At 37.4% G+C, this 27,360-nt stretch overlaps 1 protein-coding gene across 2 annotated transcripts; it reads left to right on the forward strand.

Annotated features, from left to right (window-relative positions):
- SLC30A4 (solute carrier family 30 member 4) lies at positions 1-26,694 on the forward strand. Of its 2 annotated transcripts, XM_044230163.1 has the most exons (7): positions 2-640; positions 7,860-8,006; positions 20,521-20,674; positions 22,761-22,959; positions 23,675-23,780; positions 24,843-24,977; positions 25,933-26,694. In XM_044230163.1, the coding sequence occupies exons 1-7, from the start codon at positions 250-252 to the stop codon at positions 26,085-26,087; spliced, it is 1,287 nt and encodes a 428-aa protein (XP_044086098.1). In that variant the 5' UTR covers positions 2-249; the 3' UTR covers positions 26,088-26,694. The 2 variants fall into 2 exon arrangements, with proteins under 2 accessions (XP_044086099.1, XP_044086098.1); XM_044230164.1 differs by lacking the exon at positions 7,860-8,006 and having other exon boundaries at positions 1-640.
- Positions 26,695-27,360: the final 666 nt, after the last annotated feature.

The raw sequence follows: 27,360 nt of genomic DNA on the forward strand, positions 1-27,360 counted from the left end.
AGACGCGCCGCCCCCTCGCGGAGCCCCGGAGCCTCCGGGCCAGCCTGCGCCCCCGCCGCCCGGGGCTTCGGAACTTGGGGGCAGTGCTGGGCGCCTTTAATTTACAACGTGTTTCGTTTTCCACAGCATGGGGAGGGACGCGCGGCTGTGCCATCGGGAACTGGCGCTCCGGTGAAGTAGGGGCCGCGGGAGCCGCCGGCCGGCCGCCTGCACCGAGCCGTTCCGTGCGGCGGCCGCTCAGCCTCTGCCATGGCCGGATCCGGCGCGTGGAAGCGCCTCAAATCTCTGCTACGGAAGGATGACGCGCCGCTGTTTCTAAATGACACCAGCGCCTTCGACTTCTCGGACGAGGTGGGGGACGAGGGGCTTCCTCGGTTTAACAAACTTCGAGTTGTGGTGGCCGACGATGGTTCTGAAATCCCAGAAAGGCCTGTTAACGGGGCGCACCCGGCCCTGCAGGCCGACGACGATTCCTTACTGGACCAGGACTTACCTTTGACCAACAGTCAGCTGAGTCTGAAGGTGGACCCCTGTGACAACTGCAGCAGACAGCGAGAGTTACTGAAGCAGAGAAAGGTGAAAACCAGATTGACCATTGCTGCCGTTCTTTACTTGCTTTTCATGATTGGAGAACTTGTAGGTGAGTTGTGTTGCCAACTCACTTTCCATTTACCTTGTCCCGAGAGTTATTGTCCAGCTTTAGTTACACATGATTTGAGGTTGAAACTTTCTTTTCGGGAAGTTTGTTATTTATCGAGATATTGATCCCGTGATAGGAGGAATCCACACAGTTCCAAAGTGCAGGTCAACATAAGTAAGACAGAAACTTTCAGAGATAACTTGGACTTTTTCATCTGGTTCTCCAAACACTGTGACATCTACTGTAAAGTTAAGGACATTAGCTTCACTGTTTATCGTGTAACTTCCTCTTTAAAAAGTTCTGATAAAACAACCAGGTTAGTTTTTGCATCGTTTAAAATAGTAAATGATCCAAGCGTAGAATCATAAAATTTTACAGTGTGAAGTGACCTTACTGAACACCTGCTCTTCCTTCTTTTTCACACATAAGGAATCTGAGGGCCCAGAAAGTTAAATAAGTTGGGAGGACACTTAGCTGGTTAGTGGAAGAGCCACATCCACAGTCTCCAGCTGCTTACTTTTTTCTCTGCATTTGACTTAAGTGGGCTCTTCATACTATTTCTTTTTGCATTTACATCCAAGAGATTTGCAAAATTAAATACTACTGACTTAAAGTTTTTCATTATAGTAAGGATCTGAAAGGAACCAGAGGGCTCCCCCAGGGTTCATGAACTTGTTTTCGCTTTTTAATTATTCAAGTAATACATTGTCACTCTAAATACATTCTTAGAGGTTAATTTCACAGTCACATTAGTGTAACTGCTAACTTCTCTTAATAACAGTTTACAAAAGTGACATTAAAACAGGGAGATAATTCTGCCTTGTTGTTTCTTAACGATGAACCATTAGAAACAGAGGTGGCAGTCCAGAATAAGATACTGGCCAGAGATTATATGTAGGAAAATTATATACATTTCCTACCTCATTTTATACGTCTCCTCCCCAGTGCGCACTTCTGCCATGCTGGCCTTTCTCCCTATGACTCACAAAGCTCTTTCCAGTCCATGAGGCCTTCAAACTGGCTGGTTCCTCCACCTCAGTGGCTTTTAAATTTTCTTGACCTAATTATAGTAAAAACTACGCTTAACATTGTGACCCGGGTAGGCATGCATACATACATATGTATGTATGGATGTACACACACATACATATATGTGTAAATATATGTATAACTAAAACAAAAGTCCGATTTCTTGTGTTGCATTCTAGTATTTTTTCGGTACGGCCCCAGCCCACTTAATTGATTTTGTGTTCCACAAGTAGATCAGAGCCTGCAGTTTGAAAAACTGCTTAACCTGGAGTGCCTTTTCCCAAATATTCTCTTGGCTGGTTTCTTGACATTCATATCTTACCCCAAAAGATACCTCTGAGAGACCTTTTCTGACGGACTGAAGTAAGTAGCTCATTTCCCCTATTCTCTCCCCAACTTTAAAATCTCTCAGCATCTTGAAATCATCTTGTTTGTATATTCACTTGTTTGATATCTGTCATCTTCCACTAAAAATAAAAGCTACATTCCCAGGAACAGAATAGACCTTCAATAAACTTTTATTGAATTAATTTTTATTGTGATAGAGAATTATAAATGCTTAAGCTATAAAGAAAGTAAAAGGCAGGCGTGAAATTGTGGCCAGGTAAGACATAGCCTCTACAGACTAAGATTCAATGACTTGCTCAAATTCACATAGCTAGAGTATTGAGTCAGTCAGACTTAGTGATTCTTTTTTTTTTTTTTAAGATTTATTTATTTGAGAGAAAGAGAGCACGTGCACACACATGAAGTAGGAGGGAGCAGAGGGAGAGGAAGAGAAGCAGACTCTCTGGTGAGCAGGGAGCCCTACCCTTGGCATCTCCATCCCACAGTGGCTGGCTGACTCACCCAGGTGCCCCAGACTTAGTAATTCTTGAAGTTAATATTTTGTATTTGAAGTTAAAAATCATATTAATCACAGTTGTCCCCCTTAAAATTAATTTACTTTATTTTACCTAAGAAAAAATTATTAAGATAAAATTGTCCCGACATACCATTTTTGAAATCTCTTATTTGGTAAATGTTGTTTTGTGAAAGCCACACTAAGTACTTTATTTAAAATATTGATTTTATTTTCAAAGATAAGAATCTTTTGTTAAATAATACAGAAAAGCTAATGGAGGCACCTGGGTGGCTCAGTCTTTAAGCCTCTCCTTTCAGCTCAGGTCATAATTCCAGGGTCCTGGATTCCAGCCCCTATATCACATCCCACTGGGCTCCCTGCTCAGCTGAAGGCCTTCTTCTCCCTCTCCTGCTCCCACTGCTTGTGTTCTTGCCTTCCCTGTCTCTCTCTCTCTCTCTCTCTCTGTCAAATAAATAAATAAAATATTTTAAACAAAATGCTAATAGGATAAGCATTAACAAATATTCAGGATGTTACATAGAATTAAATTGTATATAGTAGAGCATATATTAAAGTGTATCAAAAGCACTTAGAAAAAAGGCATCTTATGTAGAAAGTATGGAATAATTTTTAAAATGAAATAATTTAAAGATCTGAAAGGGAAGACTTGATTTTGAATCTTGGCTTTGCCACTAACTTGTTTTGAGACTTGAGATAGGTCCATTCTTTTCTTCTTTTCATTCAGCAAGTATTTTTTGTATACTTGCTCTATGCCAGGCACTATATTAAGTATTTGGGCTATAAAATTGCAGACAAAACTATTATGAAATCTACTATCTAAAGCACTTAGTTTAATGGAGGGCACAGATGTTAAACATATAGACAAATAAATTTAAAATCCCTATGGCCTTAAGTGTTATGAAACAAAAGAACAAGGTACTATAAGATAGAGTAACTAGTGGGACATAGTTTATATGTGAGCCAGATGCAATTAAACCAAAAGGTAAGAGTTACTCAAATAGAGGAGTGGAGGAGTATTCCAAGTGAAGAGAACAGCCTTTGCAAAGGTCCTTCAATTCTTTAAAAGGACCTAAAAAGAAGGCAGGTTTCACTGGAATATAATAATAAGTAAGAGGGAAAGAGCCCAGACCACCAGTCAGCCAGTTCTGATAGACCATATTATGAGTATAGTTTTTAGGTCTAAGTACAATGAATAGCCAATGAAAGCTTTTAAGTGGAGAGCGATATGATGGGATTTACCTTTTTAAAAGATTATTCTGGGCCTTTTGCGGAGATGGATTGGAGGGTGCAAGAATGGAAGCAAGTAAACTATTGCAGAGGTCTAGACAAGAAATCATGGCTTGGACTGATGTGGATGGAGAAAAATGTACTGACTGAGAAATATTCTAGAGGTAACATTAACAAAATTGACTATTGGCTTAGATGTGGGGGTTGATTCTGAAGTTTCTCACCTAAGAAACTGAGTGTATGGAAATGCATATCATCTGTTAGTCAGGGAGAAAATACAAAGCAGGATTTAGGCACGGGCTCAAGGGTTGTTTTCAACATGTTCATTATCGCATGTACATAAAATAGCCAGTAAACATGTCTCGTGAGCTTTAGATATGAGTTTATAGTTCAAAAGAAAGGTCAAGTTAAGATACAGTGTGTAGTGCTATCGGAATGGAAAAAACATCTAAAGAGTCTGTTTTAAGGAACTCCAACTTTAGAAGTCAGGCAAAAAACAAACAGGTATTCCAGAATCTAAGAAATTAAAGTATTTCCAAGTGAAAATAAATAAGTTAAAGCTGCTAAGAGGTCTAATGAGATGAGAACTAGACTATCCTTTGGATTTAGTAATAGTTATTGATTAACAATTGCATTTTTATTGGGAGTGAAAAAGCTTGAAGAATGAATGCAAACAGACTTCGTGATAAAGATGGCAAATGAGCTCCTATATCTAAATGTACTTTTTCCTGAAGCCTCTCAAACTACAATAAAGGGATTTCTAAAGGTATATATGTTTATAGCCATATATCCATCCACATATGAGTCTGTGTATGTGTATGTATGTCTGCATAGATGGGGAAAACTGGAGAGGAAATAATAACATAAATTTGGCAAACTAGAAAGGAGATAGATAAAAGAAATAACTGACTTAATAGACCTAAGAAAGCCCCCTCGTAAGCAAGTAGTTGGGAATGCCAAGAATCAACCCAGTTTACACTAATTCATCAGAAACACCTAGAGAATTTATTAAAACACACATTGTTGGGTGAGAGCTTCAAATTAAGTAAGTCTGGGATACGGCCCGAGGATTTGGGGATTTCTAAGTTCACAAGGGATGCTGATAACCAGGGACCATACTGAGAACTACTGCACTTCAGAATCCTAAGTAGGCCCAGAATTGTTTGCACCTGGTACCCCTAGAAATGTGGGTGAAGATGAAAACTAAAATAAGGAAACAAGTTAAACAGATACAATAATTACATAGTTAGTATCCACAGAAATAAGAGATATGTATCTACAAGAATAGGCTGTTTTTAAAAAAATTCAAAATAAAGAGCTTTTGAACAATAAAAACAAAAAACAATTTGAACTCCATAAAAAAGTTATAAGATGAACTAAGGTAATCTCTCAGAGTAGAGCAAAACAATAAAAATAGATAATAGGAGAAAAAACACAAGAAAATTAGCGTATCAATCTAATCTCCAGGTAATAGGAATTTGGGAAATTGAGAAAACAGAAAAAAGAAATTGTTAACAATATAGTTTAAGAAATTTCCCCAGAACTGAAGGATTTACCTTTCCAGGTAAGAAGAGTAAACAAAAACCCAGCAAAGTGGGCGAAAATAAAGCCATACTGAGGTACATCCTTGTGAAATTTCAGAATACAGGGAGCACATTGTTATCTATTGCTTCAGGCAACTGCAGTGTTAAACGTTTCCCTCTGATTGTTTTTTGACAAACATTTCTTAGGGTTTGCCTAAGGCAGATCCCCAAGTCAAGTCAAAACAGCCTTACTTGTATGATTTTCCAGGGAAGTACCAGGCAGATCAAATAATGATAGTTCTTTGGGAATGGGGCTTGTAAGGAGCTCTAACCACATTTTAACCTTGCAGTGGCTGCCAGGCTAGTTTTCACTATGGTTGCTGCTTGTTGGTTTTCAGGTCAACCACAGAGCAGGAGAGAGGGAGATGGGTCCAAGGCTACAGAATGTTCACTGTTCTGATGAAGATTCAGTTGTTTTCCTTGAGTGAATACTACCTATAACAGCCTCTGGTTAATTTCCAGAGTTCTAAAAAAGTTGATTTGGACCATTTTCCCTAGGTTCTCATTACTTCCATAGAGGAGATGATTTTCAGAGGTCCTTACTCTGCTGTTTTTTGCTGATGATTATCAAAACATGGCTCTTTAAATTTAGGTTAACTAAAATTGAATAAATCCCTCAGTTGCCTTATCCATATTTCAAATGCTGAAAAGCTACTGTGACTAGTGGTTCTTCTGGACAGCACAGATAAAATATTTCCATAATCTCAGAAACTTACTGGACAGTACAGCTGTAAGGTGTTATCTTTATTTTATAGATAAGGAAACTGAGGCTCAAAAGTATTAAGTAACTTTCTAAGAGAGTCTCAGAGAGTCCAAAACCCCATGTTATTAGTCACCAACTTACATTTTTCTCAGTGATTTCCAGCTCTTTAATGTCAAGGGAATACATTAGAAAAAAAAAACAACTGGTATTTGTATAGAGCACACTGGAGTAAATGGATGTGATTATAAGATCACTAACTCGGTCTCCTGCGCTCTTGCCTCTGCATATCATGCCATTAAAGAGGGGAACAACAACTCAGCACACTTACGTGTCATAATACCCTGGTCAGGAAGTTAATTCTAACAGTGATGCTCAAAATTACCAAGACCAGAAGCATCCACATCACCTTGGGAACATGTTAAAAATGGAAATTCTCCTTAAAAAAAAAAAAAAAAAAGTAAATTCTCAGGCCTCATCCAGCCCTCTGGAATTAGAAATTCTGGGAGTGGGGGACCTAGGGTGGCTCAGTGGGTTAAGCCTCTGCCTTCAGTTCAGGTCATGATCTCAGGGTCCTCAGATCAAGCACCGCATCAAGCTCTCTGCATAGCAGGGAGCCTGCTTCCCCCTTCTCTCTGCCTGCCTCTCTGCCTATTTGTGATCGCTCTCTCTGTCAAATACATAAAATCTTAAAAAAAAAAAAAAAAGAAATTCTGGGAGTGGGGCAAGCAATCTGGTGTGTTGAACCAGGCGATTCTGATACACATAAAGTTTTGTTATAAAAAGCTTATTCAGTGAATGGTGCTAGGACAATTGGTTAACCAATAGTAAAATGACATACACACACACACACACACACACACACATACACAAAAAGAATTTTATATATTATATATACATATAATGCCTGGAAAATCCACATTAAAAATTTTATTCTAAATACCACCTTTAATCTCTCTGAGAAACTGCTGTCTGTACCCAAGGGAATCCGTTAATCTTTATCCTTCATTTTGAACTCATGTACTTTTTTAAAATAATTTTTTAATTTTTTATTAACATATAATGTATTAGCCCCAGGGGTACAGGTCTGTGAATCACCAGGTTTACACACTTCATAGCACTCACCACAGTACATACCCTCCCCAATGTCCATAACCCATGTACATTTAAAAAATTTCTTCAATTTAATTTTGTGGTCAAACCTTCACAAACAAGTATCTACCTTCAGCCTTCTTGTAATATTTAGATATTACGGTCATTAATTTCACTAATAGTAGGATTAGTAGGTTGAGTAAAAGCTGCAGTGCTAAAACAAAATTTCTATGTGTTAGAGCCCAGTTTAATGGCTTTTAATTTTTTTCAAGATTTTATTTATTTATTGGAGAGAGAGAGAGCATGAGCTCAAGCAGGGGAGGCAGCAGAGGGAGAGGGAGAAGCAGATTACTCGCTGAGCAGGGAACCCGATAGGGGCTCGATCCCAGGACCCTGAGATCTTGTCCTGAGCTGAAGGCAGACAGTTAATCAGCTGAGCCACCCAGGTGCCCCGGTTTTTAATTTTTTTAAGGTCATCAACTCTTCAGAGAATCTGTTTATAGAAATGGACATCTTCACCACAAAAATACACACATATTTAATGTTTGGTATAAAATTTCAGGATATCTTGATTTAATTGTAATAGGATAAAGATTTAGTTAAAAGCTGATGTTTTGTAGGATGTTACATATTTTTGGTTTGCTTATGTTTATTATTTTAAACATTATTCTAATTATTCATTATTTTAACTTATTCCTTCTTCCCTCTCACCTTTACCCCAAGGTGGATACATTGCAAACAGCCTAGCAATCATGACAGATGCGCTTCATATGTTAACTGACCTAAGTGCTATCATACTGACCTTGCTTGCTTTGTGGCTTTCTTCAAAATCACCAACCAAAAGATTCACTTTTGGATTCCACCGCTTAGGTAGGTAATTGGGAGTTTCTTTCGGTTTATAAGATTTCATAGTAAAACCACAATGAACTGTAACTAGCCTCTGAGTAACTGAAGTCTTTCTGGTGATAACCTATTTGAATAAAGCAGATGAAAATAGATAAACATGATTTATTCAGATACATATACTCCAGGGTACATTCAGTCTAGTCAGCTAAACAGTTTACACATACCCAATAATACAGTAATCACTAACTGTTGTTCCCTATTTCCTGAAGATGTTAACAGAAAAAAGTTTACCTTATAGTTTATTCAACTAGGCAAAACCACATGGGTTTATGCTAATGTGTATTAGCTTCTTTCGCTACACTTTGGGTATTCCAACCAAAGCTACAGAGCCCAGATCTTAAGCAGTATTATATGTTTCACATATACTGTGTGGCTAAGCTTCATTGCTACCATTTTATCATCATAATTCTGTAAATGCTGATAAGGATTCTTTGCTTGACCAAAGTTTAGTCAGGAAACTAAACCTCCCGAGCCCATCTGTGCACTTCCTTAAATAATCCTGTTTTAGCAAGAACCCTGCTAAGTCAGTTGAACGGAACCACCACTCTCAGTATCTGGTAGGTCATCTCAGAGGTGATATCTCATTGCACTGACCTGTCTCTAGTGAAAATTCTCTTAGGTCAGTTTAGCCAGAATCCCCCTCAATCCTTATGTTTCCTCTTAGTAATTTTCCATCCACTGACTTGCCAATAGAGTATTCAGAGCTGAACCCAATCTCTCCCCACCCACTGCAGAGTTCTATTGCACTGGTCCTGTACCTTTCTTCATAGCTTCCCCTCTTGAATAAAGTCTTCTTTACCATGTGTTGACAAGTGTCATTAATTTTTTTTCTTTAACAATGTACACGTTTTTATTTTCCTATTTTGAATAAATATTTGAGAGGTTAAAATCATACATTGTTATCCATACAACTCTTTCTCTGTTACTGTGTTTTTAGATTTTTTTTTTTACTTATTTTAAAAATATGTATGAAACAATTTACTTGAACTAGTATGTGAAATGCCATATGTTCAGATGTCATTTGATTAGAATCCAGAAGTTGACATTTAGGTAGCTTTAATAAAACCTGTCTTAAGATCCAGAATTAACAACGTGCAGTTTAATTTTGTAGAGACACTGACCTTCTTGGCTAATACATGAGTAAGTTCCTCCCCTTCTTGGTTACTTTTTAGGCTCATCATAACTCAGCATCTAGGTCTTCTAAAATTTAGTCACTGGGCCTTCTATGTAAAACTCCATTGTGCCTGAAAGGCTCTATGTCAAGTAGCTATCCAGATCATCAGATTGGGACATTGTCTGGCACCCCACCTTCAGCACTCTGAGTTGCTTGCTGTACCAGAGAGCTAATGCCCTGATGTGTGTCTGTGATTTTTTTCCCACTTCACAGTGCACCCACTGCTTACCAATGTACTGTACAGTCATTTCTCACCTGATTGCGTTGGGCTTTTTGAATAAATTCAAGATTACTTTCAAACTTTAATTTCTTGTGATTTAAACACCTTCAATTTAAGATCTAACACTCAAATATAGCATCAAGGAATGGGGGTTTTACCTTCCACCACTGTTTTGAAAGAGTGTTTCATTTTGTCCTGCAGCTCTTAACCTTTTAGGTTATAGACCCCTTGGACCATTAATGAAAGTAGTAGAATTCTCCCCCCCCACCAAAGAAACATTCAATAACAGAACATAGAAAGTCCTACATATAATAAGAACACATAATCATGAAAATCCTATTAAATATCAAAGAAATACTTTATCTAGTCACTTCATTTCTTCATACACAACAAGCATTGTGAAAAGAGAGAAAATAGGACTGACTGTTCCTGTTTATCTCTGCAAGTTTCTGTAGAAAGTCAAATATACCTTTTCCCTTAGAAGTACAAAGTTTACAATTATGGATTAGATACCAGCATTTTACTCATCTCTTCTGAGAGTTCATTCAAATAAAAACAGCAGAGAGAAGCAAGTCACCAATAAACACCTTTCTGGAAGTTAGAAGATAGATGGGAGGGGGCCAACGGAAGAAACAAGCCAGGAAGTTGCAGCCCAGTGCACACTGAGCCAGGAGCTGACAGCCCCACACTTCTCCATAGAAGACTCAGGGATAGAGCTGAGCAATAGTGAGGACTGGGGCTGAAAACAAGAACAGTTAATTGAATGACTGTAAGTGGGAAACTGCTCACACTTGTCCATTCTGTTCCTACCTTCCTATCCCCACTCAGGTAGCCTGCATTTTCCCCCCCATGCAAAATGCCATATAGTTCTTGAAAGATCTTGAACAAAATGTCTGGGGAGAGCTGAGGCTTGTAGTGTGGAAGTTGATGTTCCAAAATAATTCTTTTTCATATTAGAATTCAGGGTTTTGAACATGTAATGTGTGGTTCCCCTCCTCCAAAGTAATACATTTATTTTAGTCTGCCCTGCCTTGCACCCCTTATTAGTAACCATTTTAATTAGTTTATGGCTTATCCTTCCTTATTTTCTTTTTGCAAAGAACCGTTTCCCTGTCCTTCTGCCCTAAATGTAAATGGGCAACCAACGACCTTTTAGCAATAAGAAAAACAGAAAAAATTAGCCCTAGAGGAAAGAAAGGTGACTTTAGAAGCAGAAGCAAATGTTTTATTTGTTAATTTTTTTTTTTTAAAGATTTTATTTATTTGACAGAGAGAGAGAAATCACAAGTAGGCAGAGAGGCAGGCAGAGAGAGAGGAGGAAGCAGGCTCCCTGCAGAGCAGAGAGCCTGATGTGGGGCTCGATCCCAGGACCCTGGGATCACAACCTGAGCTGAAGGCAGAGGCTTTAACCCACTGAGCCACCCAGGCGCCCCAAGAAGCAAATGTTTTAAATCATCTTATTAATATACTCAGAATAATAAGACAGTAAAATATTTTGAAAAAGAAGCATATAAGAAAAAGGTCTTTGAAATGTTACTGCTAAATTTTTTTTAAAAATTCAATACACAGACTAGAAAATATAATCGAAGTCTTAGGATATATAGAACAAAAAGATAAAAACGGGGAAAAGTTTAAAGCTTTTATAAAAGAGCAACTTAGGAGTTTCAAAGATTGTGCTTATTAAGAGCCTCAGGAAAATGTTAAAAAAAAAGAATAAAAGGGAGTGACTGCGTATAGGCTTCCCTTTGGTGTGATAAGCATGTTCTGGAATTAGAGGTGATTGTGTCGTAACCTTGTGCACTGAAACCCACTCATCGGTGGTGCGCTTTAAAATTATTAAACTGGAGAATTTTTATGTGGGTGAATTTTATCTAAATTTTTTAAAATTACCTTAAAAAGGAAGAGAGTTACTGAGATACAGGTGGGTGAGTATTTCCCAAAGCTAGGGAGGGACTCAAACCTTTACACTAGAAGGGCCTTATGGGATCTTCATTTTCTTTGTATTACAAAATTTTATGAGGATTTTGCAGATACAGAACTTACTTCACTTATTCTGCTCTTTGGGGAGGATTAGAGAGACAACAAGGATATGTAGAATTAAATAAAGCTGTAAATCACAGCAGGGGCTGTCTTGTGTTCCACAGAATATACTGCTCTGTGAGTATTCTTTTCAAGCTCTGTGAACCTCTAATACCAAGACTTGGGGATTCAGGTCCTAAAAAACGCTGCAGAAAAAATCCCCCTAAGAAACTTCTGGTGTTACTGTTGTTGGAATTTTGTTTTGACATTGTGGATTGTTGGGGGGAGGTTAGGACAGGAGTTAATTTTTTTCTTTGTTGATCTGTTTTGTAAATATGTAAAACTTATGTTGCAAGAATCAAAAATGAGTTATTAAAAGAAAGGATTTACTCAAGAAGCTTTATTTTCATTCTGTCCCCTCCAACCCATCCTCTAACCCCATTCCTTATTAGTAATGATTTTTAACTTGTTTCTGGCCTACCCTTCCAGCATTTCCTTTTGAAAGTATAAGTGAATACATACATATATACCGTACTACCTTCCTTATCCCATCCCCTGCCACCCTGTCTTATGCAAAAAGGCAGCATACTGTGTACCCAGTTCTTGACCTGGAAGTGTGTGTCTGTGGATGATAGATACTAATTGTACCATTCCTTAAATTTACTTCCTGTTTGCTTCTAACAGTTTATACATGCCTAATAGGATTTATCACATTTTATAGCTATTTTCATGAAACCGTATCTTGTTCTAGACCATGAATGAAGTAGGGATGGAAACAGATAATATTAAATAAACTTTTTATGTCTGGCAGTAATAAGTGTGCAACATGAGATTATTAGCTGAATTATTGCTTATGCAGGCTAAGTAAATAAGTATTATTATTCTGAGTAAATAAGGACTTGAAAACTATGAGGCAGATCATTTAATATAGCTCAGGAACCTCCAATCACTTGTGTTTAGGGTAAATTAAACCAGTTTCCAAACTAGGAATAGGGATATTTTTGAAATTTGAGGACTAAAATATCTGGGACTTGAGAACATTTACCTGTAGTTCTGAAACTGTGATCATATTCACAAACTACACTATAAAAAGTTATTTGATTCCTAACATAATGGGGTGGAACAGCCAGTCTTCTCGGTCCCTTCGACTAAGTAAGAAATTAGTTGGGAGTGTTTCCCCCAGATGTCAGTCAGGAACAGTCCTATTTGTTTTGGTACTTTCCACTTTTAAAGTTTTGGGAATAAGTTGTCTTTGGTTCAGATCTGAGATCTGCAGTTTTACTAGCTATATGACCTTTTAGAGATGACTTAATCTAAGTACAAGGTTTGGGGTTTTTTTGGTAAAATATGAATGATAATACTTGCATTGCAGAATTGTAAACAATACGTAATGTGGTAAGGTCTAAGTACCTGATGTGGTAGACCTGGCCCAGAATGAATTCCCAATAAAAGTTCCAATCTTGTTTTCCTTCCCTCTTTTGCCTGCCAGTATATCACTCTGCCCACACTTTTTGCATCTCTCAGATGCTACACACCCCAAAATTATATGTCTTCCCTCCCCGCTAATCAGAATTCTTCTCTGAGCATAACTGTCTCAGCTAGGTAGTGGGAGAAAAGTAAGGTGATTCACCCTGATGATTAATCAACAGTTTTAGAGCTGTGCTTTTAAACTCAGGTCTTTGGTAATATGTTTTTAAGATTTACTTATTTATTCCAGAGAGATAAAGAGGGGAGGTACAGAAGGAGAAGGAATCTCAAGCAGACTCCCCACTGCGGGTGGAGCTCCACATGGGGCTCAATCTCTCCACCCGAGCCAAAATCCAGAGCTAGACACTTAAGCTACTGAGCCACCCAGGTGCCCCTTTTGGTAACTTTTTTGGAAATGTGACTAAATTTATTTTCACACAAATCATTGAGTGAAGGTGAGAAAGGTGGTTTTAGATTTGAAGGGAGTACCAAATAGCTGCCTCAGGCGTCTGTTCCATTCTGGTAGTACATTCCTTTCCTTCACGTGAACTCACAGATTGTGTAAAGTCATTCAGGTTTTCCTTTTCTTTATTAAGTGGCAGCTCTTTTGTGGGAAAAGAGAGAGCAGGGTAGAAACCATATATGAGCTGTTTTTAAGTGCCTTGATTTATTTGACTGTGGGTATGTCCTCTTACCCTGGAAGTTAATAAAACCTAGAACTTAATGAAACACACTGTAGCAGAAATCCCACAGATCCTTAGGAGGAACAGCACTATTTCCCAGAAAAAGGGGAATTGCTATTCGAAAGAGAACAGTACAATCCCCTTGCTTTCTACTTTTATTCTCTGTAGATTATGAACTTAATTGACTTTTATTTATAAGGCTTTTCTTCCAGTTCTTGGGCTGAAGAAGCTTCAAGGATTAGATCAAGATAGAGATCATGTAAAAGTACTTAATAAAGAGTTGTTTGTATTTGAAATAAAAAAGCAGGATTTACATTTTGGTAGTGCAAATCATCAGCCTAGGTTAGCGAAGTAACAGTGCAGAGTATAATAAGCAGAGTGTAGTTCCACTCAGCAAAGACCTTGGCAGACATGGCTAGATGATGGTTCTACTCCTGTTGGTATACAGTTATAAAGCTAATTCTGTGTCATTTGCTATTTCACTCCCTGTTGCTAAAGGAGCAGAAAGTATTCAGCTAAAAAATTTCTCTTCCCCATACATGCAGCCATGGTTAGTCATTCATTTTAATAACGTCCTCCCACTCCTGACAAGGGTTATGCCAATTAATGATTCACATCTTAGTGAGAATTCATATCCCCTAAACATCTGGAAAAGAATAGAAACTCCTAGAAACTAGAGTTTTTGCTGAGACAGAAGGAAGACATGAGTGAGGTGGTCCATGCTGGATAGTCAAGAGTCCATTTGAGAGTGCTGGGCATCTTGGGTATGGGGTAGAGGGAGTGGTGAGAAGGCATTAGAGGGGCGCCTGGGTGGTTCAGGCATTAGGCATCTGCCTTTGGCTCAGGTTCATGATCCCAGGGTCCTGGGACCAAGCCCTGCATCAGGCTTCCTGCTCAGTGGGGAATCTGCTTTCCCTCTTCCACTCCCCCTGCTTGTATTCCCTCTCCTGCTAAGTCTCTCTCTGTCAAATAAATAGAACCTTTTAAAAAAAAATGGAAAAGATTATTTAGAATAGGAACTGAAAGGATCCAAACATGGCAACCTACTCTTGCCACCGGAATACTAGGCTAAACTGCAAAGTCTGCTTTGCAGTCTGCCACCTGGTATTCCGGTGGCAACAGTAGGCCACTAAAAAGTGATGTCTTTAGCCTAAGTGCATGCAGTAGGATTGTCTGTGGCTGAGCTGAAATACAAATATGAATTCAGAAATCCTAGGCAAATCCAGCACAGCCCACTGATTTTCCTTCTTTTTCCTTCCTATCTTTTACTGGAAGTAGGTAGAAAAGAGAAATAACATAAAAGGAAGTACAGGAGAGACTGTGTCTCCGCTCTCCTTCCCTATTCATTTTTTTAAACCTCTGAAACCTATTTTTAGATGTTTGCTCTAGTTTTTGAGACAGCAGAAAGACAAGCATTATGGAATTTAAAGGAAATATACTCATTATTGGCATCCTAGCATTAGCAAAGTTAACACTTATGATAGGCCATACATTTAGGCAGCACTCCTGAAAAACAGTATGTTTGGGCTGAGTGTGGTTTATGTAATTGAAGCAAAGGGATACTCATTCACTGAATAGGTGCTCAATAGTTACCTGTTGATTAAAGGAGTAATACTATAGATTGGGGAGATAGGTAGTAAATATGTATACAAATGCAGTGCAGTTATAAATTAGAGTAAATGCTAGGAAGCAAAGAATAAGGTACTATAATGGAGAGTAACAGGAGGACAGAGAAGGACTCAGTGTTTATCATATGAACCTTGAAAACCTCTAGTTTTGGAAATTTATAGATGTGTTAAAATATGCAATAAACATTTTTCATATTTTCTAGTACTATCAAAACTTGACAGTCATCTCTGTTTTCTCCCATTTGATTTTTTTTTCTTACCATTCATTTATGAGTCATTTAAACCAAAACTGCCTATTCTCTGGATGTGAAATTCAGGGTATATTTTGGTCTTAATAGATCATTGACCATAAACATGTGTTTATATTTCAGCTGAATTAAAAGACCTGAGTGATGTTATAATAAAAAACACATATTCACTCATCTTACTCTCTCCTCCAGTGCTCCAGTTCAGTCAGATGGAGTGATTTAATTATTTGTGTGTAATGTAGCAAAATATGTTGGAACTACTATAATAATAGATTTTCTAGAATTTCCATAAAAATCTCTTTCAAGAGTTTTTCATTTATGATAAATTTCCATTTAGTCAAGTTTATCTACAGTTACTGGGGTCCTAACTTTCACGGAAATCTAGGGTTTCAGTTGTGAAAATTCTGGGTCTTCTTTCAATGATGAAAAATCCATGCTGTTGTGTTCCCCTTTGTGTTGAAAAACTTTTTTGTATGTTATGTGACCAGAGACTAAGCCAGAGCAAGAATGAGAAGACTGGAGCAAGTCAGAATTTGGTTGTTGATGGAAAGCTTCCCTCTCTTTTAAATGTTGGGAGGCAAAAACCTTGCTTGTGTTTATCTAATTCTGTCATGTTAAAAAATACTTTGAAAGGGGTGCCTGGGTGCTCAGTTGGTTAAGCATGCAACTCTTGATCTTCAGCTCAGGTCATGATCTCAGGGTTGTGATATCAAGCCCCTTATCAAGCTCTGCACTGGTGTAGATTCTTCTTAAGATTCTCTTGCTCTGTGGGGCACCTGGGTGGCTCAGTGGGTTAAAGCCTCTGCCTTCGGCTCGGGTCATGATCCCAGGGTCCTGGGATCTGCTGAGCAGAGAGCCTGCTTCCTTGTCTCTCTGCCTGCCTCTCTGCCTACTTGTGATCTCTGTCTGTCAAATAAATAAAATCTTTAAAAAAAAAAAATTCTCTTGCTCTGTCCCTCCCCACACCACACCCCCTTCCTTCTTCTCTTAAAACAAAACCTATGAAAAGAATTATAAATGCTAATTTGTCCTATTCATGATATTTCACCAGTTTAATTTATTCACAGTGAAAGAGCTTTTATCAAAATAAATGATCATATTACTACTACTAGGATTTTTAGCTATGTAGTATTATCTGTGCCTTTTACTTCTCAGTTATAAATCTCAGGCCTAAAAATATACATAAATTTTTTCTGTTTTTGCATTTATCAGTATTCTAAGACATTTTGACAGGTGATTAGAATAAAAAATAATAGCTGAATGTCTTTGCTTTTCACCAAGGGGTTGAGACACGAGTCACATTTCTTATTAATTGCTGGAAAAGGGATATCATTGATATCAGCATCCTAATATGTCAGTTTGGCAGTTTCTAGGAATCAGCTGAATTCCATTACTATTAACTATGGGTAGACATTGGGATCCCTTTTATGCTACTCACATGGCTAAAAACTGGTGTGGAAAACTGCAGGCTGCAGGTGTCTAGTGGGCCTTCTAAGTGTGGGAATCCTCCCTGCCGAGGATCTCTGTTCATGCTTTAGTGTGACTTTCATTTTATTTTATTTTGAAATAAGATAATTTTATTTTATTGGTTTTGCTTTATATAAAAGTTCACTAAAAGGTGATTTTAAGTGTTTAGGAAAATTATCACTAGGATATGGAGTTGCCAGATTTGGGTGTGTGGCCTGGGAGGGCACACACACATTCTTGCAGGAATCCCAATATGTCTGAAATATTTCATGGGACATACTTACACTAAAAAATTATTCATCTGAAATGCAAATTTAACTAGATATCCAGTATTTTATCTGGCATACCTACTATTGTAAGTTATCATTTATCATCCAAACCAGCACACTTTTGAGAGTGAAGTAGGGCTCTTTAAATAATTATGCCAGGACAATGGTATAATTAATTAATTGGGGCTATCCCAGGAAAACTGTAAAGTATTATTAACTTAATTATAGGGAGTTTTGAAAGAATTTTTAATTATTGGTTTTAGATTTCATAAATAATCACAACTTAAAGACAAAGTTAATGGCATAAACTTATATAGCCATGAATTTTTATAAGTAAAGCGTATTGCTTTATAATTTTATATTAATAATTTGATTAAGTCATCTTTTTTTTTCAAGATTTTATTTATTTCTTTGACAGAGAGAGATCACAAGTAGGCAGAGAGGAAGGCAGAGAGAGAGAGGGAAGCAGGCTCCCCGCTGAGCAGAGAACCTGATGCGGGACTCTATCCCAGGACCCTGAGATCATGACCTGAGCTTAACCCACTGAGCCACCCAGGCACCCTGATTAAGTCATCTTAAAAACTATCTGACCTCATTGGTAGCTTCAACCTTGACACATGATTAAAGTTCTCTTTTCTGGGAGGGTAGAGGGGAAGAGTTTGAGAAGAAGAATTGTTTTTTTTTGTTTGTTTGTTTTTGTTTTGAAGTAAATTCTACTCCCAACTTAAGGCTTCAACTATCAACCCCCAGATCAAGGGTTGCATGCTAGCCAGCCAGGTGCCCCAGAATGGTATTTATTAAATACCAATTTTAAAGGAAAGTTCTCTTAACCTTGGGAGTAAAGTGAAGCTACCACTAGTACATGAACTTCACAGTTTAAAAATATTTTATTTTTTTTAATATATGTGTTCTTTACCATCAGCAGTTATAACTTAAGAGGAGAAATTCCATGCATTTTCTGTCTTGTATTTGGCTTAATACTTCTCTTCTAACCAATTTACTTATATTTTTTGGGATTTAGTAAATAATCTATTACTTATATTTAGCCTACCCTTCTTAATTGTATAGCCTTTATCATCTCCCCTTGTTCAACCTACCTAACCTCATTCAGCAAATCCATCCATCAGTATTTGCTACATGACAACCACTCTGTTGAATGTCACAGTACGTGTGACGTGGAATGGAACTGGTCCTGTCCTCCAGCTGCTGAGAGTCTGCAATGGTAGTTTCTCCACAGCTTTGTGTATTTCAGAGTGTCCTTCCTGGGTTTTAGCCGTATGCGTCTTCTTTTTTTTTTTTTTTCCGTATGCGTCTTTTGAAGTGGGACGATTAGTATGTCAGAAATAAGTGTACCATGGTTTTGAATAGGAGCTTTATGTTGTATTATGCCAGTGTTTGTTCTGCTAATGCACAGGATTTTATTGGAGTTTTAACTACATTAGTGAGATGTGTTCAGGAAACAGCTAATAACTGCTAGATCATTTTCATTAATTTATGCATCAAAATGAAAATGTATCAAAGCTCAATATATTTGAACTGCCTGGAACCTTTGAGCAATGACTTGACTCAGATAACAGTTTCCCAGATTGTTTTACCTTTAACGAGATTACTGTCTAGTTTCTCTAAAGGAAAATTTTTCTTTAAAAGTATTTTCTTGCTTTTATTATTTTGAGTGTCAATAGTTGTTTTATATTATATATATTATATACTTTTATTTGTAATATATATTTTTATATTATAATGTTAATTATTTAAAATGTAAATATTTTTCATTGTCCTATTGTGTTATCTTGAAAAGATATAAGATTATTTCTACTATATACTTACATGGTAAAAGTTTATATGACATATAGCATATATAGTGCAGTCATCCCTGTCTCCCAGTCAGCCATTTTCTTCATAACTAGTTTTTTATCAGCATTTTGTATATCCTTTCAGAGATTGCATGTACAGATATCATGTATATATAATATATCTATATCTGTATATATAGATATATACTCCTTTTTCTTTTCACATATAGTAACATGCCATACACACTTTGCTTTTTTCACATAACACTATCTTGGAGATTACCCCTTATCAGAACATAAAAAGCTATATCCTCTTTTTAACAGCTGCATAGTATTCCGTGTTATAGGGCCCCTGCTAATCACTTTCTTATTGTTTGCTATTTTATACAGTGCTTCATGAATAGCTTCATAATATACCTCATTTTGTACATATGCAGCTCAGTTAGCATGAATGTGTGTATCATTCCAAGAAGAAGCATTGCTGGGTCAAAGTGCATTCATGAATACTTGTATGCCTTGTTTTTCTTTAGTCTAAATGTAATATGTGTTTGCGGTAAAACTTAAAACATTTCAAACATTACTGTAAAGAATAAAATGAAAACTAAGTTTCCAAAGCTCTAGTCCCACTTCCTAGATGTAACACTTTCTTGTCTTGTGTTTATCAATTTGCATGATTTTTTCTTTTTTTTTTTTTCAACATAAATGGCTTTATGATATTTCACTATATGGATATATCATATTTTATCCATTAAGTTCCTCGTTGGTGGACATTTAAGATGTCTCTAGATATTTTTTGATAATAGTGAATTTATAGTGAAAAACCTTATAGGTATATCTTTGCATATATATCATGAGTTCTATTTAATAGATTCCTAGAATCAAGGAACAAATGCATTTAAATTTTTGATTCATTTTACTAACTGCTCTCCAAAAAGATAGTTCCATGTGACATTTCCACCATTATATCCTTACTAACTATAGCTGTTAACAAACTTTTTAATATTTACCAATTTAGTAAGGGACAAAGAGTAATCATATTCTTATCTGAATTTCTTGTATTGTGATTGATTTTGATAAATTGGTTTTTCTGTTAATTTTCTGTATATTAGTATTTGTGTCCTTTATCCATTTTTGTTATGGGTTCTTCACTTTATTATTAATTTGTAAGTGTACTCTTTTACTGGAAAATTAGTCTGTGAGCATGCATGTTACCAATAATTTTTTTTTCAGTTTTTCATTTTTTACCATGTATATGGTCTGTTAAATATACACAGTTTAACCTTAAGAGATGAGGAGGAAGGTGCGGAGTGGGGAGAATGAATTCGTGGAGAATCTAGAGCAAACTACTCAACACTTTTTAAATTTAAAAAATAACATGAAAGAAATTAAATACAGTGTTTTTAATCTCTTTGGAGGAAAGATATAAATAAAAGATTGTACAATATTTAGTTTGTATGAAGTGTAATAACCATGCTACAGATATATTTGTTGTTTATATTTTTCCCTCCAGAGGTTTTATCAGCTATGATTAGTGTGCTGTTGGTGTATGTACTTATGGGATTCCTCCTATATGAAGCTGTCCAAAGAACTATCCATATGAAATATGAAATAAATGGAGATATAATGCTCATCACTGCAGCGGTTGGAGTTGCTGTTAATGTAATGTAAGCTTTATTTTAAAGAAAAGTATAAAAGCTTTATTTTTTAGAATAGTTTTAGGTTCGCAGCAAAACTGAGCAGAAGTTGCAGAGATTTCCTGTATACCTGCTGCCTTCACACACGCATAGCCTCCCCCTTTATGAACGTCCTCCCTCAGAGTGGTACGTTTGTTATAGTGGATGAACCAGCATTAACACATTACCCCACAATATCCATAGTTTACATTCGGGTCCATTCTCTTGGTGTTGTATATTCTGTGGGTTTGGACAATTTTATGATGATATGTATGTACCATTATGGTATCATATACTGTATACTGTTTTCAATTAATATTTTATTAATTTTTAATAAATTAATATTTTTAAGTTCTGTGAACTTAGAGACTATGGTACATGCATTCACTAATGTGAAGTGGTATCTTTATGTATCTTAAAATTACATGTTATGTTAATTTTTCTTATTAGTAAAACATTGATGGAATTCTAAATTCTTCATTAGTTTGCTCAGTTATACTGAAGTTTGACAAATAATTTGGAATTTAAGTGGGACAAAGTTTTTTTCTTTTATTATAATTAACAAGACTTTTTTAAACTACAAACTTTTTCCCTAAAAGCTATGAAATTTTTAGGTTACATACTTATTTGGACCAGCAGTCAGAAAACTTTTCTGTAAAAGGCCGGATAATAACTATTTTAGGCTTTGAGAGCCATGTAGTTTCTGTCACAACTGCTCAACTCTGCTGTTAGAGAACAAAAGCAGGCACATTTAATACGTAAACAAATGAGCACTGCTGTGTCCCAATAAAACTTTATTTACAAAAACAGACAGCGAGCCACATAGGGTTTACAGACTGTGGTTTGCTAATCCCTGCCCTACTGGCTTCCATTCCTATTAAAATAAATCAGTCCTGGGACGCCTGGGTGTCTCAGTTGGTTAAGCGGCTGCCTTCGGCTCAGGTCATGATCCCAGCGTTCTGGAATCGAGTCCCACATCGGGCTCCTTGCTCAGCAGGGAGTCTCCTTCTCCCTCTGCCTGCCATTCTGTCTCCTGTGCTTATTACTCTCTCTCTCTGACAAATAAATAAAATCTTAAAAATAAAATAAAATAAATCAGTCCTTACCACAGCCTTTTAAACAAAATCCTGTGTGCCTTTCTCATACCTTAGCATTCTTGCTCAGTTTATTTATTTTTAAAATTTATTTATTTATTTATTTGTCAGAGAGAGCAAGAGAGTGCGCACAAGCAGGGAGAACAGCAGGTAGAGGCGAGAGCAGGATCCCTGCTGAGCAAGGAGCCCCATGGAGGAACTCAGTCCCAGGACCCTGGGATCATGACCTGAGCCAAAGGCATATGCTTAACAGACTGAGCCACCCAGGCGTCCCTTCTTAATCACTTTAGTGTAACCACAATGGCTGTCCTGCTTTTTTGAAACACATAGAGCACATTTTCATCTAAGAGCCTTTGCCCCGGTATTCCTTCTGCCTAGAACACCACCACATGCTGCTTCCTGACTTGATCCAAGTCTCTGCTCAGAAGGAATCTCAGGCCTCTGACAGACTACACTCCCCCAGCACTCTCCATCCCCTCGCAGCGCTTTACTTCCCTTCAAAACATTTGCATTGCCTGGCAGTCTATTATGTATTTATCTGTTTACTTCTCCGCCTTCTCTACTGGAACATAAGCTCCATGGGGATAGGAATATGTCTGTCTTATTCACTGTTTTTTTGTTTTTTTAAGATTTTGTTTATTTATTTGACAGAGACAAGTAGGCAGAGAGGCAGGCAGAGGCGGGGCGGGGGCAGGAGAAGCAGGCACCCTGCTGAGCAGAGAGCCCAATGTGGGGCTCAATCCCAGGACCCTGAGATCATGACCTGAGTCGAAGGCTGAGACTTAACCCACCAAGCCACCCAGGTGCCCCTTATTCACTGTTTTGATGCCAATACCTAGAACAGTACCTAATACATAATAGGTGCTCATATATATATATTAAATGAATGAGTTCCATGTTGCCTCATTAGTGTCTGATTTGTAACAAATCCTTTTATCAACAATACTAGGAAGAATAATAATGTTTTCTTTTATTTTTGACAGAATGGGTTTTCTGTTGAACCAGTCTGGTCACCACTCCCATTCCCACTCCCTGCCTTCAAATTCTCCTACCACAGGTTCTGTGTGTAGACACAACCATGGGCAGGACAGCCTGGCAGTGAGAGCTGCGTTTGTACATGCCTTGGGGGATTTGGTACAGAGTGTTGGTGTACTAATAGCTGCATACATCATAAGATTCAAGGTAATATGACTGCTACTTTTTCTATTTTAAATTATATTTAATTTGAATATTAAGAATATTAACATAATTGTCTTTTATCAGTATACTGGATACCAAAGCCAGTCTTACTCATTTTGCATTTGGGTAGGCTTAATTGAGCCATCAGTATAGCTCTTTTGCTAGCACTAAACACAATAGTATCATTTCACAGCGTAGTTTGTCTGTAGCTGGCTTCCGGACTGCCTTCACTGGAGAACTCTGTTTTAAGCCATGTCACTGAACTGCTAGGTACTGGAATGTAAGCTGGACTAGAAATCCAGAGACTGGGGTTCTAGTCTTGGCTCTGCTGTTAATGCTTTGACCTGAGCAAGTTCCTCCTCCTTTGTAGGAGAGGCTTAGACCAGATATGTGGCTGCTAAAAGCCCTTCCAGCTCTGATATTCTATGGTTCTGGGTGGAAGATTTAGAGAAGGCACAGAAGAAAACAATAGAACAAATGATTAAACTTCTGGAAATAGGTCTTAGAGGGAAAGGCAAAAAAAAAAAAAATTTTTTTTTAAACAGTCTAGGAAAGAGTGAAGATGTTTCTCAATTGCAGTATTCAAAAATAAAAGTATTCTTTAGTCCTGGTATAGAAAACTAAAGAACAGGGGACGGAGTATTGCTTGTTTTTGCTTTACAGTCTATTTTACGTTCGTCTATATTTAATCGCACAATTTTGGTCTGTTACCTTTCAGCCAGAATACAAGATTGCTGATCCCATCTGTACATACGTGTTTTCATTACTTGTGGCTTTTACAACATTTCGTATCATATGGGACACAATAGTTATAATACTAGAAGGTAAGATCTCACTTTCATATCCCCAGTGTGGGTTTCTTACCGCCCTTAATCAGATTGGGGGTGGGGGGCACTCTAGAGTAAGAGTCATGTCTTTTCTTTTCTCTTTACTGATGCTTATTGGGCTATGGTTAAACCACTTCATGTGTATATAACATATAAGAATTGATGTACTCTGGGCGCCTGGGTGGCTCAGTGGGTTAAGCCGCTGCCTTCGGCTCAGGTCATGATCTCAAGGTCCTGGGATCGAGTCCCGCGTCGGGCTCTCTGCTCAGCAGGGAGCCTGCTTCCCTCTCTCTCTCTCTCTCTGCCTGCCTCTCCGTCTACTTGTGATTTCTCTCTGTCAAATAAATAAATAAAATCTTTAAAAAAAAAAAATTGATGTACTCTTCCCTCTGTTACCCATTTGATCCTTAAAATAGCTAAGGTAGGTAGGTAGGGTGGACATTATCCCCACTTAACAATGAGGAAATTGAGCTTCAATAGCTAAGGTAGGTAGGTAGGGTGGACATTATCCCCACTTACCAATGAGGAAATTGAGCTTCAGAGGGGTTATATAACTTGCTTACTTAAGGTAATGCTGCTAATAAACTGTGGAGTAAGGACAGAAATACAATTCTTGATTCTTGGTATAATTATATTTAGTGATTTATTCATTCTTTAATTCCCATTTAACTCGCTATTTTGTTATATTTTCAACATCCCTACTTACTGATCCTATGACTGAGTGTGTAAGTTCTCAACACCAGGTTCATCATCATTGGATATTCTCTTTTTTCCCTTTTTTTGTGTATCCTAGCTTATTTGTTAAAGGAAGTATTCAGATTTGATATTTCTTTTTAGCGAGAATGAACATTCTAAAAATTATTAACCTCTTATACATATCTTGCTTTATGTGTGCATGGTTTGTCTTAAGGTATTAAGATATTTTAAAGTGTCCATTTAAAGTGAATTTGGTAAAGCCATTTGGTTTCTTTGGGGGAAAACAAAAAGTTCTATCAGTTATGTATAACTTTCTTCCCCAAAATAAACTTTACTTATAAATGATATATTCTGAACTAACAGGTGTACCAAGCCATTTGAATATAGACTATATCAAAGAAGCCTTGATGAAAATAGAAGATGTATATTCCGTGGAAGATTTAAATATCTGGTCTCTCACTTCAGGAAAACCGACTGCCATAGTACACATACAGCTAAGTATGTTGCTGACAGTAAATGCTGGGGTTGATGGACTTTAGTATTAAACATCTGTGCTTATAATTAAGTAGGAGGACTTTTCTGCTGTAAATATTTGCTTTAAGGGGAGGGACCACGCTTTTCAAAAGGTGAGTGACAGATCATAACAACAGCAGAGCAATAATTTTTGATCTCTAAGATGAGACTTTTTTTTTCTTTTAGATGTTATTTATTTGAGAGAGAGAGAGAGAATGCACAGAGGGGCAGAGGAAGAGGGAGACTGCTGAGCAGGAAGCCTGGGAACATGACCTGAGCCAAAGGCAGACGCTTAACCAACTGAGCCACGCAGTCACCCCTAAAATGAGACGCTACAAATTGATTTTTGCCTTCAGATTAAGGCATGAAGAATATTTACCATCCTTTTTCTACATAAGAAAACCTGTTTTTATTTCTTAAAGTCATTTCGCAGATTGATGCTTTTTATTTATTAAAGTAATATGCAGGGGCTCCTGGGTGGCTCAGTGGGTTAAAGCCTCTGCCTTCGGCTCAAGTCATGATCCCAGGGTCCTGGGATTTAGCCCCACATTGGGGGTCTCTGCTCAGCAGGGAGCCTGCTTCCTCCTCTCTCTCTGCCTGCCTCTCTGCCTACTTGTGATCTCTGTCTGTCAAGTAAATAAATTTAAAAAATCTTAAAAAAAAAAAAGATAAAGTAATGTGCATATGGGTTTTTTTTTTTAAAGGCAAAAGACTTAATTGATGTCTAGTATTCTTTCTCTACCTGTGAGTGGACTGGAGGGATTGAAATATGAGAAGGCATCCTGGCTTTGGAGACTGTTGTACTTCTCTAACAGAGTAGCTTCAAGAGGGGAGAAATCAAACTAATAAAAATAGGTGCACTGTATGCTGAGCTTGTTATTCCCCTATGTCATTGTAGCTTTGTACAATGAGTAGTAATGATATTTTCTTGACATTGCAGTTCCTGGAAGTTCATCTAAATGGGAGGAAGTACAGTCCAAAGCAAAGCATGTATTATTGAACACATTTGGCATGTATAAATGTACTATTCAGCTTCAGAGTTACAGGCAAGAAGTGGACAGAACTTGTGCCCATTGTCAGAGTTCCAGTCCTTAACTTTATACATTTTGGGGACTACTGCCTTATTTATCCTGCAGTCACAGACCTGAGAGCAATAAATGCGCACACCTGAATGAGACAATGGAATCCCTGCCAGCTGTGTCCATATCAAGCACAGGTCTCTCAGAACAATCACTCCAGTGCTAATTTCTGTTTAATGGTAAAATGAGACTTCACCCTGACTTTCAGAGGAAGATGTTTCCAACACTATTTACAGAATAAGATGTGACTCTACAGATACCTCAAAGAAGACAATCCAAGACCACACTTCATTAATTATGACAGAGTACATGTCTTAAAGGAAGCATCAAGAATTCAGTATTTACATTTAAAAATCCTTTTTAAAGAACCATTTTTTATCAAGCCAGTGCTGGAAAACTGAATTTTTTTTTTTATTATGTAATCTTGACATCCAGCTTCTGGAATTTGACACCCAGCTCTCTTTTTACAGAAATTATTTCTCAGCAGATTTCAGAAAGTACTAGACGTTATCCAGAGAGTGGAATAAGCATGTATTCCCATGTTTCAGAAATGTTTTATTTCACAAATAACTTAATGTTATTATTATAGTTATACTTTATAAACAGTTTTGCCAGATGTTATGGGGTTTTGCATCTCAAACTTAACATTTTGGGTTATTTGCAATCTTGAACAGAACTAAATCTTTACATATTGTGATCACTGTCATGAGGATTATTTAGGAAATATTTTCAGTACTATTCTGAATGTCAGAAGTTCATCTTAAACTCCAGTTATGATATGATCATGTAAAACAAAATACAGGAGTAAGGATGGAGTGTGGAATGTCAGATTTAAGTCTTCCTGAAATCACTTTTATTGTTCATGGAATTATCTTTACTTAAGACTAGGAGGAGACTGCAAAATGGGAACAGTGATCCTCTGTCCTTTCAAGAACTGAAAGTTTGCTTGGTACCTTGCTTCTGGCCTCCTTATCAGTCAGTTTGTGCCCTTTCAGGGTAAAACTCTGGAGGACTAAGGGTCAGTTTGTAATGCCCATCTTTCACATGTGTATTAACCACATTCCTCCAGAGAGAGTTTTGTTTGATTATATGAGTTAGGGATTCTCCAGGGACTCCAGAAACCCTAAGATATAATTTTGAGGTTTTCCAGTAATACCATAGCAGAAATGCCCAAAGAGATAGAGAGAAGACATTATTCTGAGAAAGAAAGAAGAAAAAAGTCAAGGGTTTTTGACCTAGTGTTTGTGTTTTCTTAAAGCACAGGAATAGGGGTGGACATTCAGTCTGTG

Source organism: Neovison vison, chromosome 13 (genome assembly GCF_020171115.1).
Source record: "Neovison vison isolate M4711 chromosome 13, ASM_NN_V1, whole genome shotgun sequence".
Lineage (NCBI taxonomy): Eukaryota > Metazoa > Chordata > Mammalia > Carnivora > Mustelidae > Neogale > Neogale vison.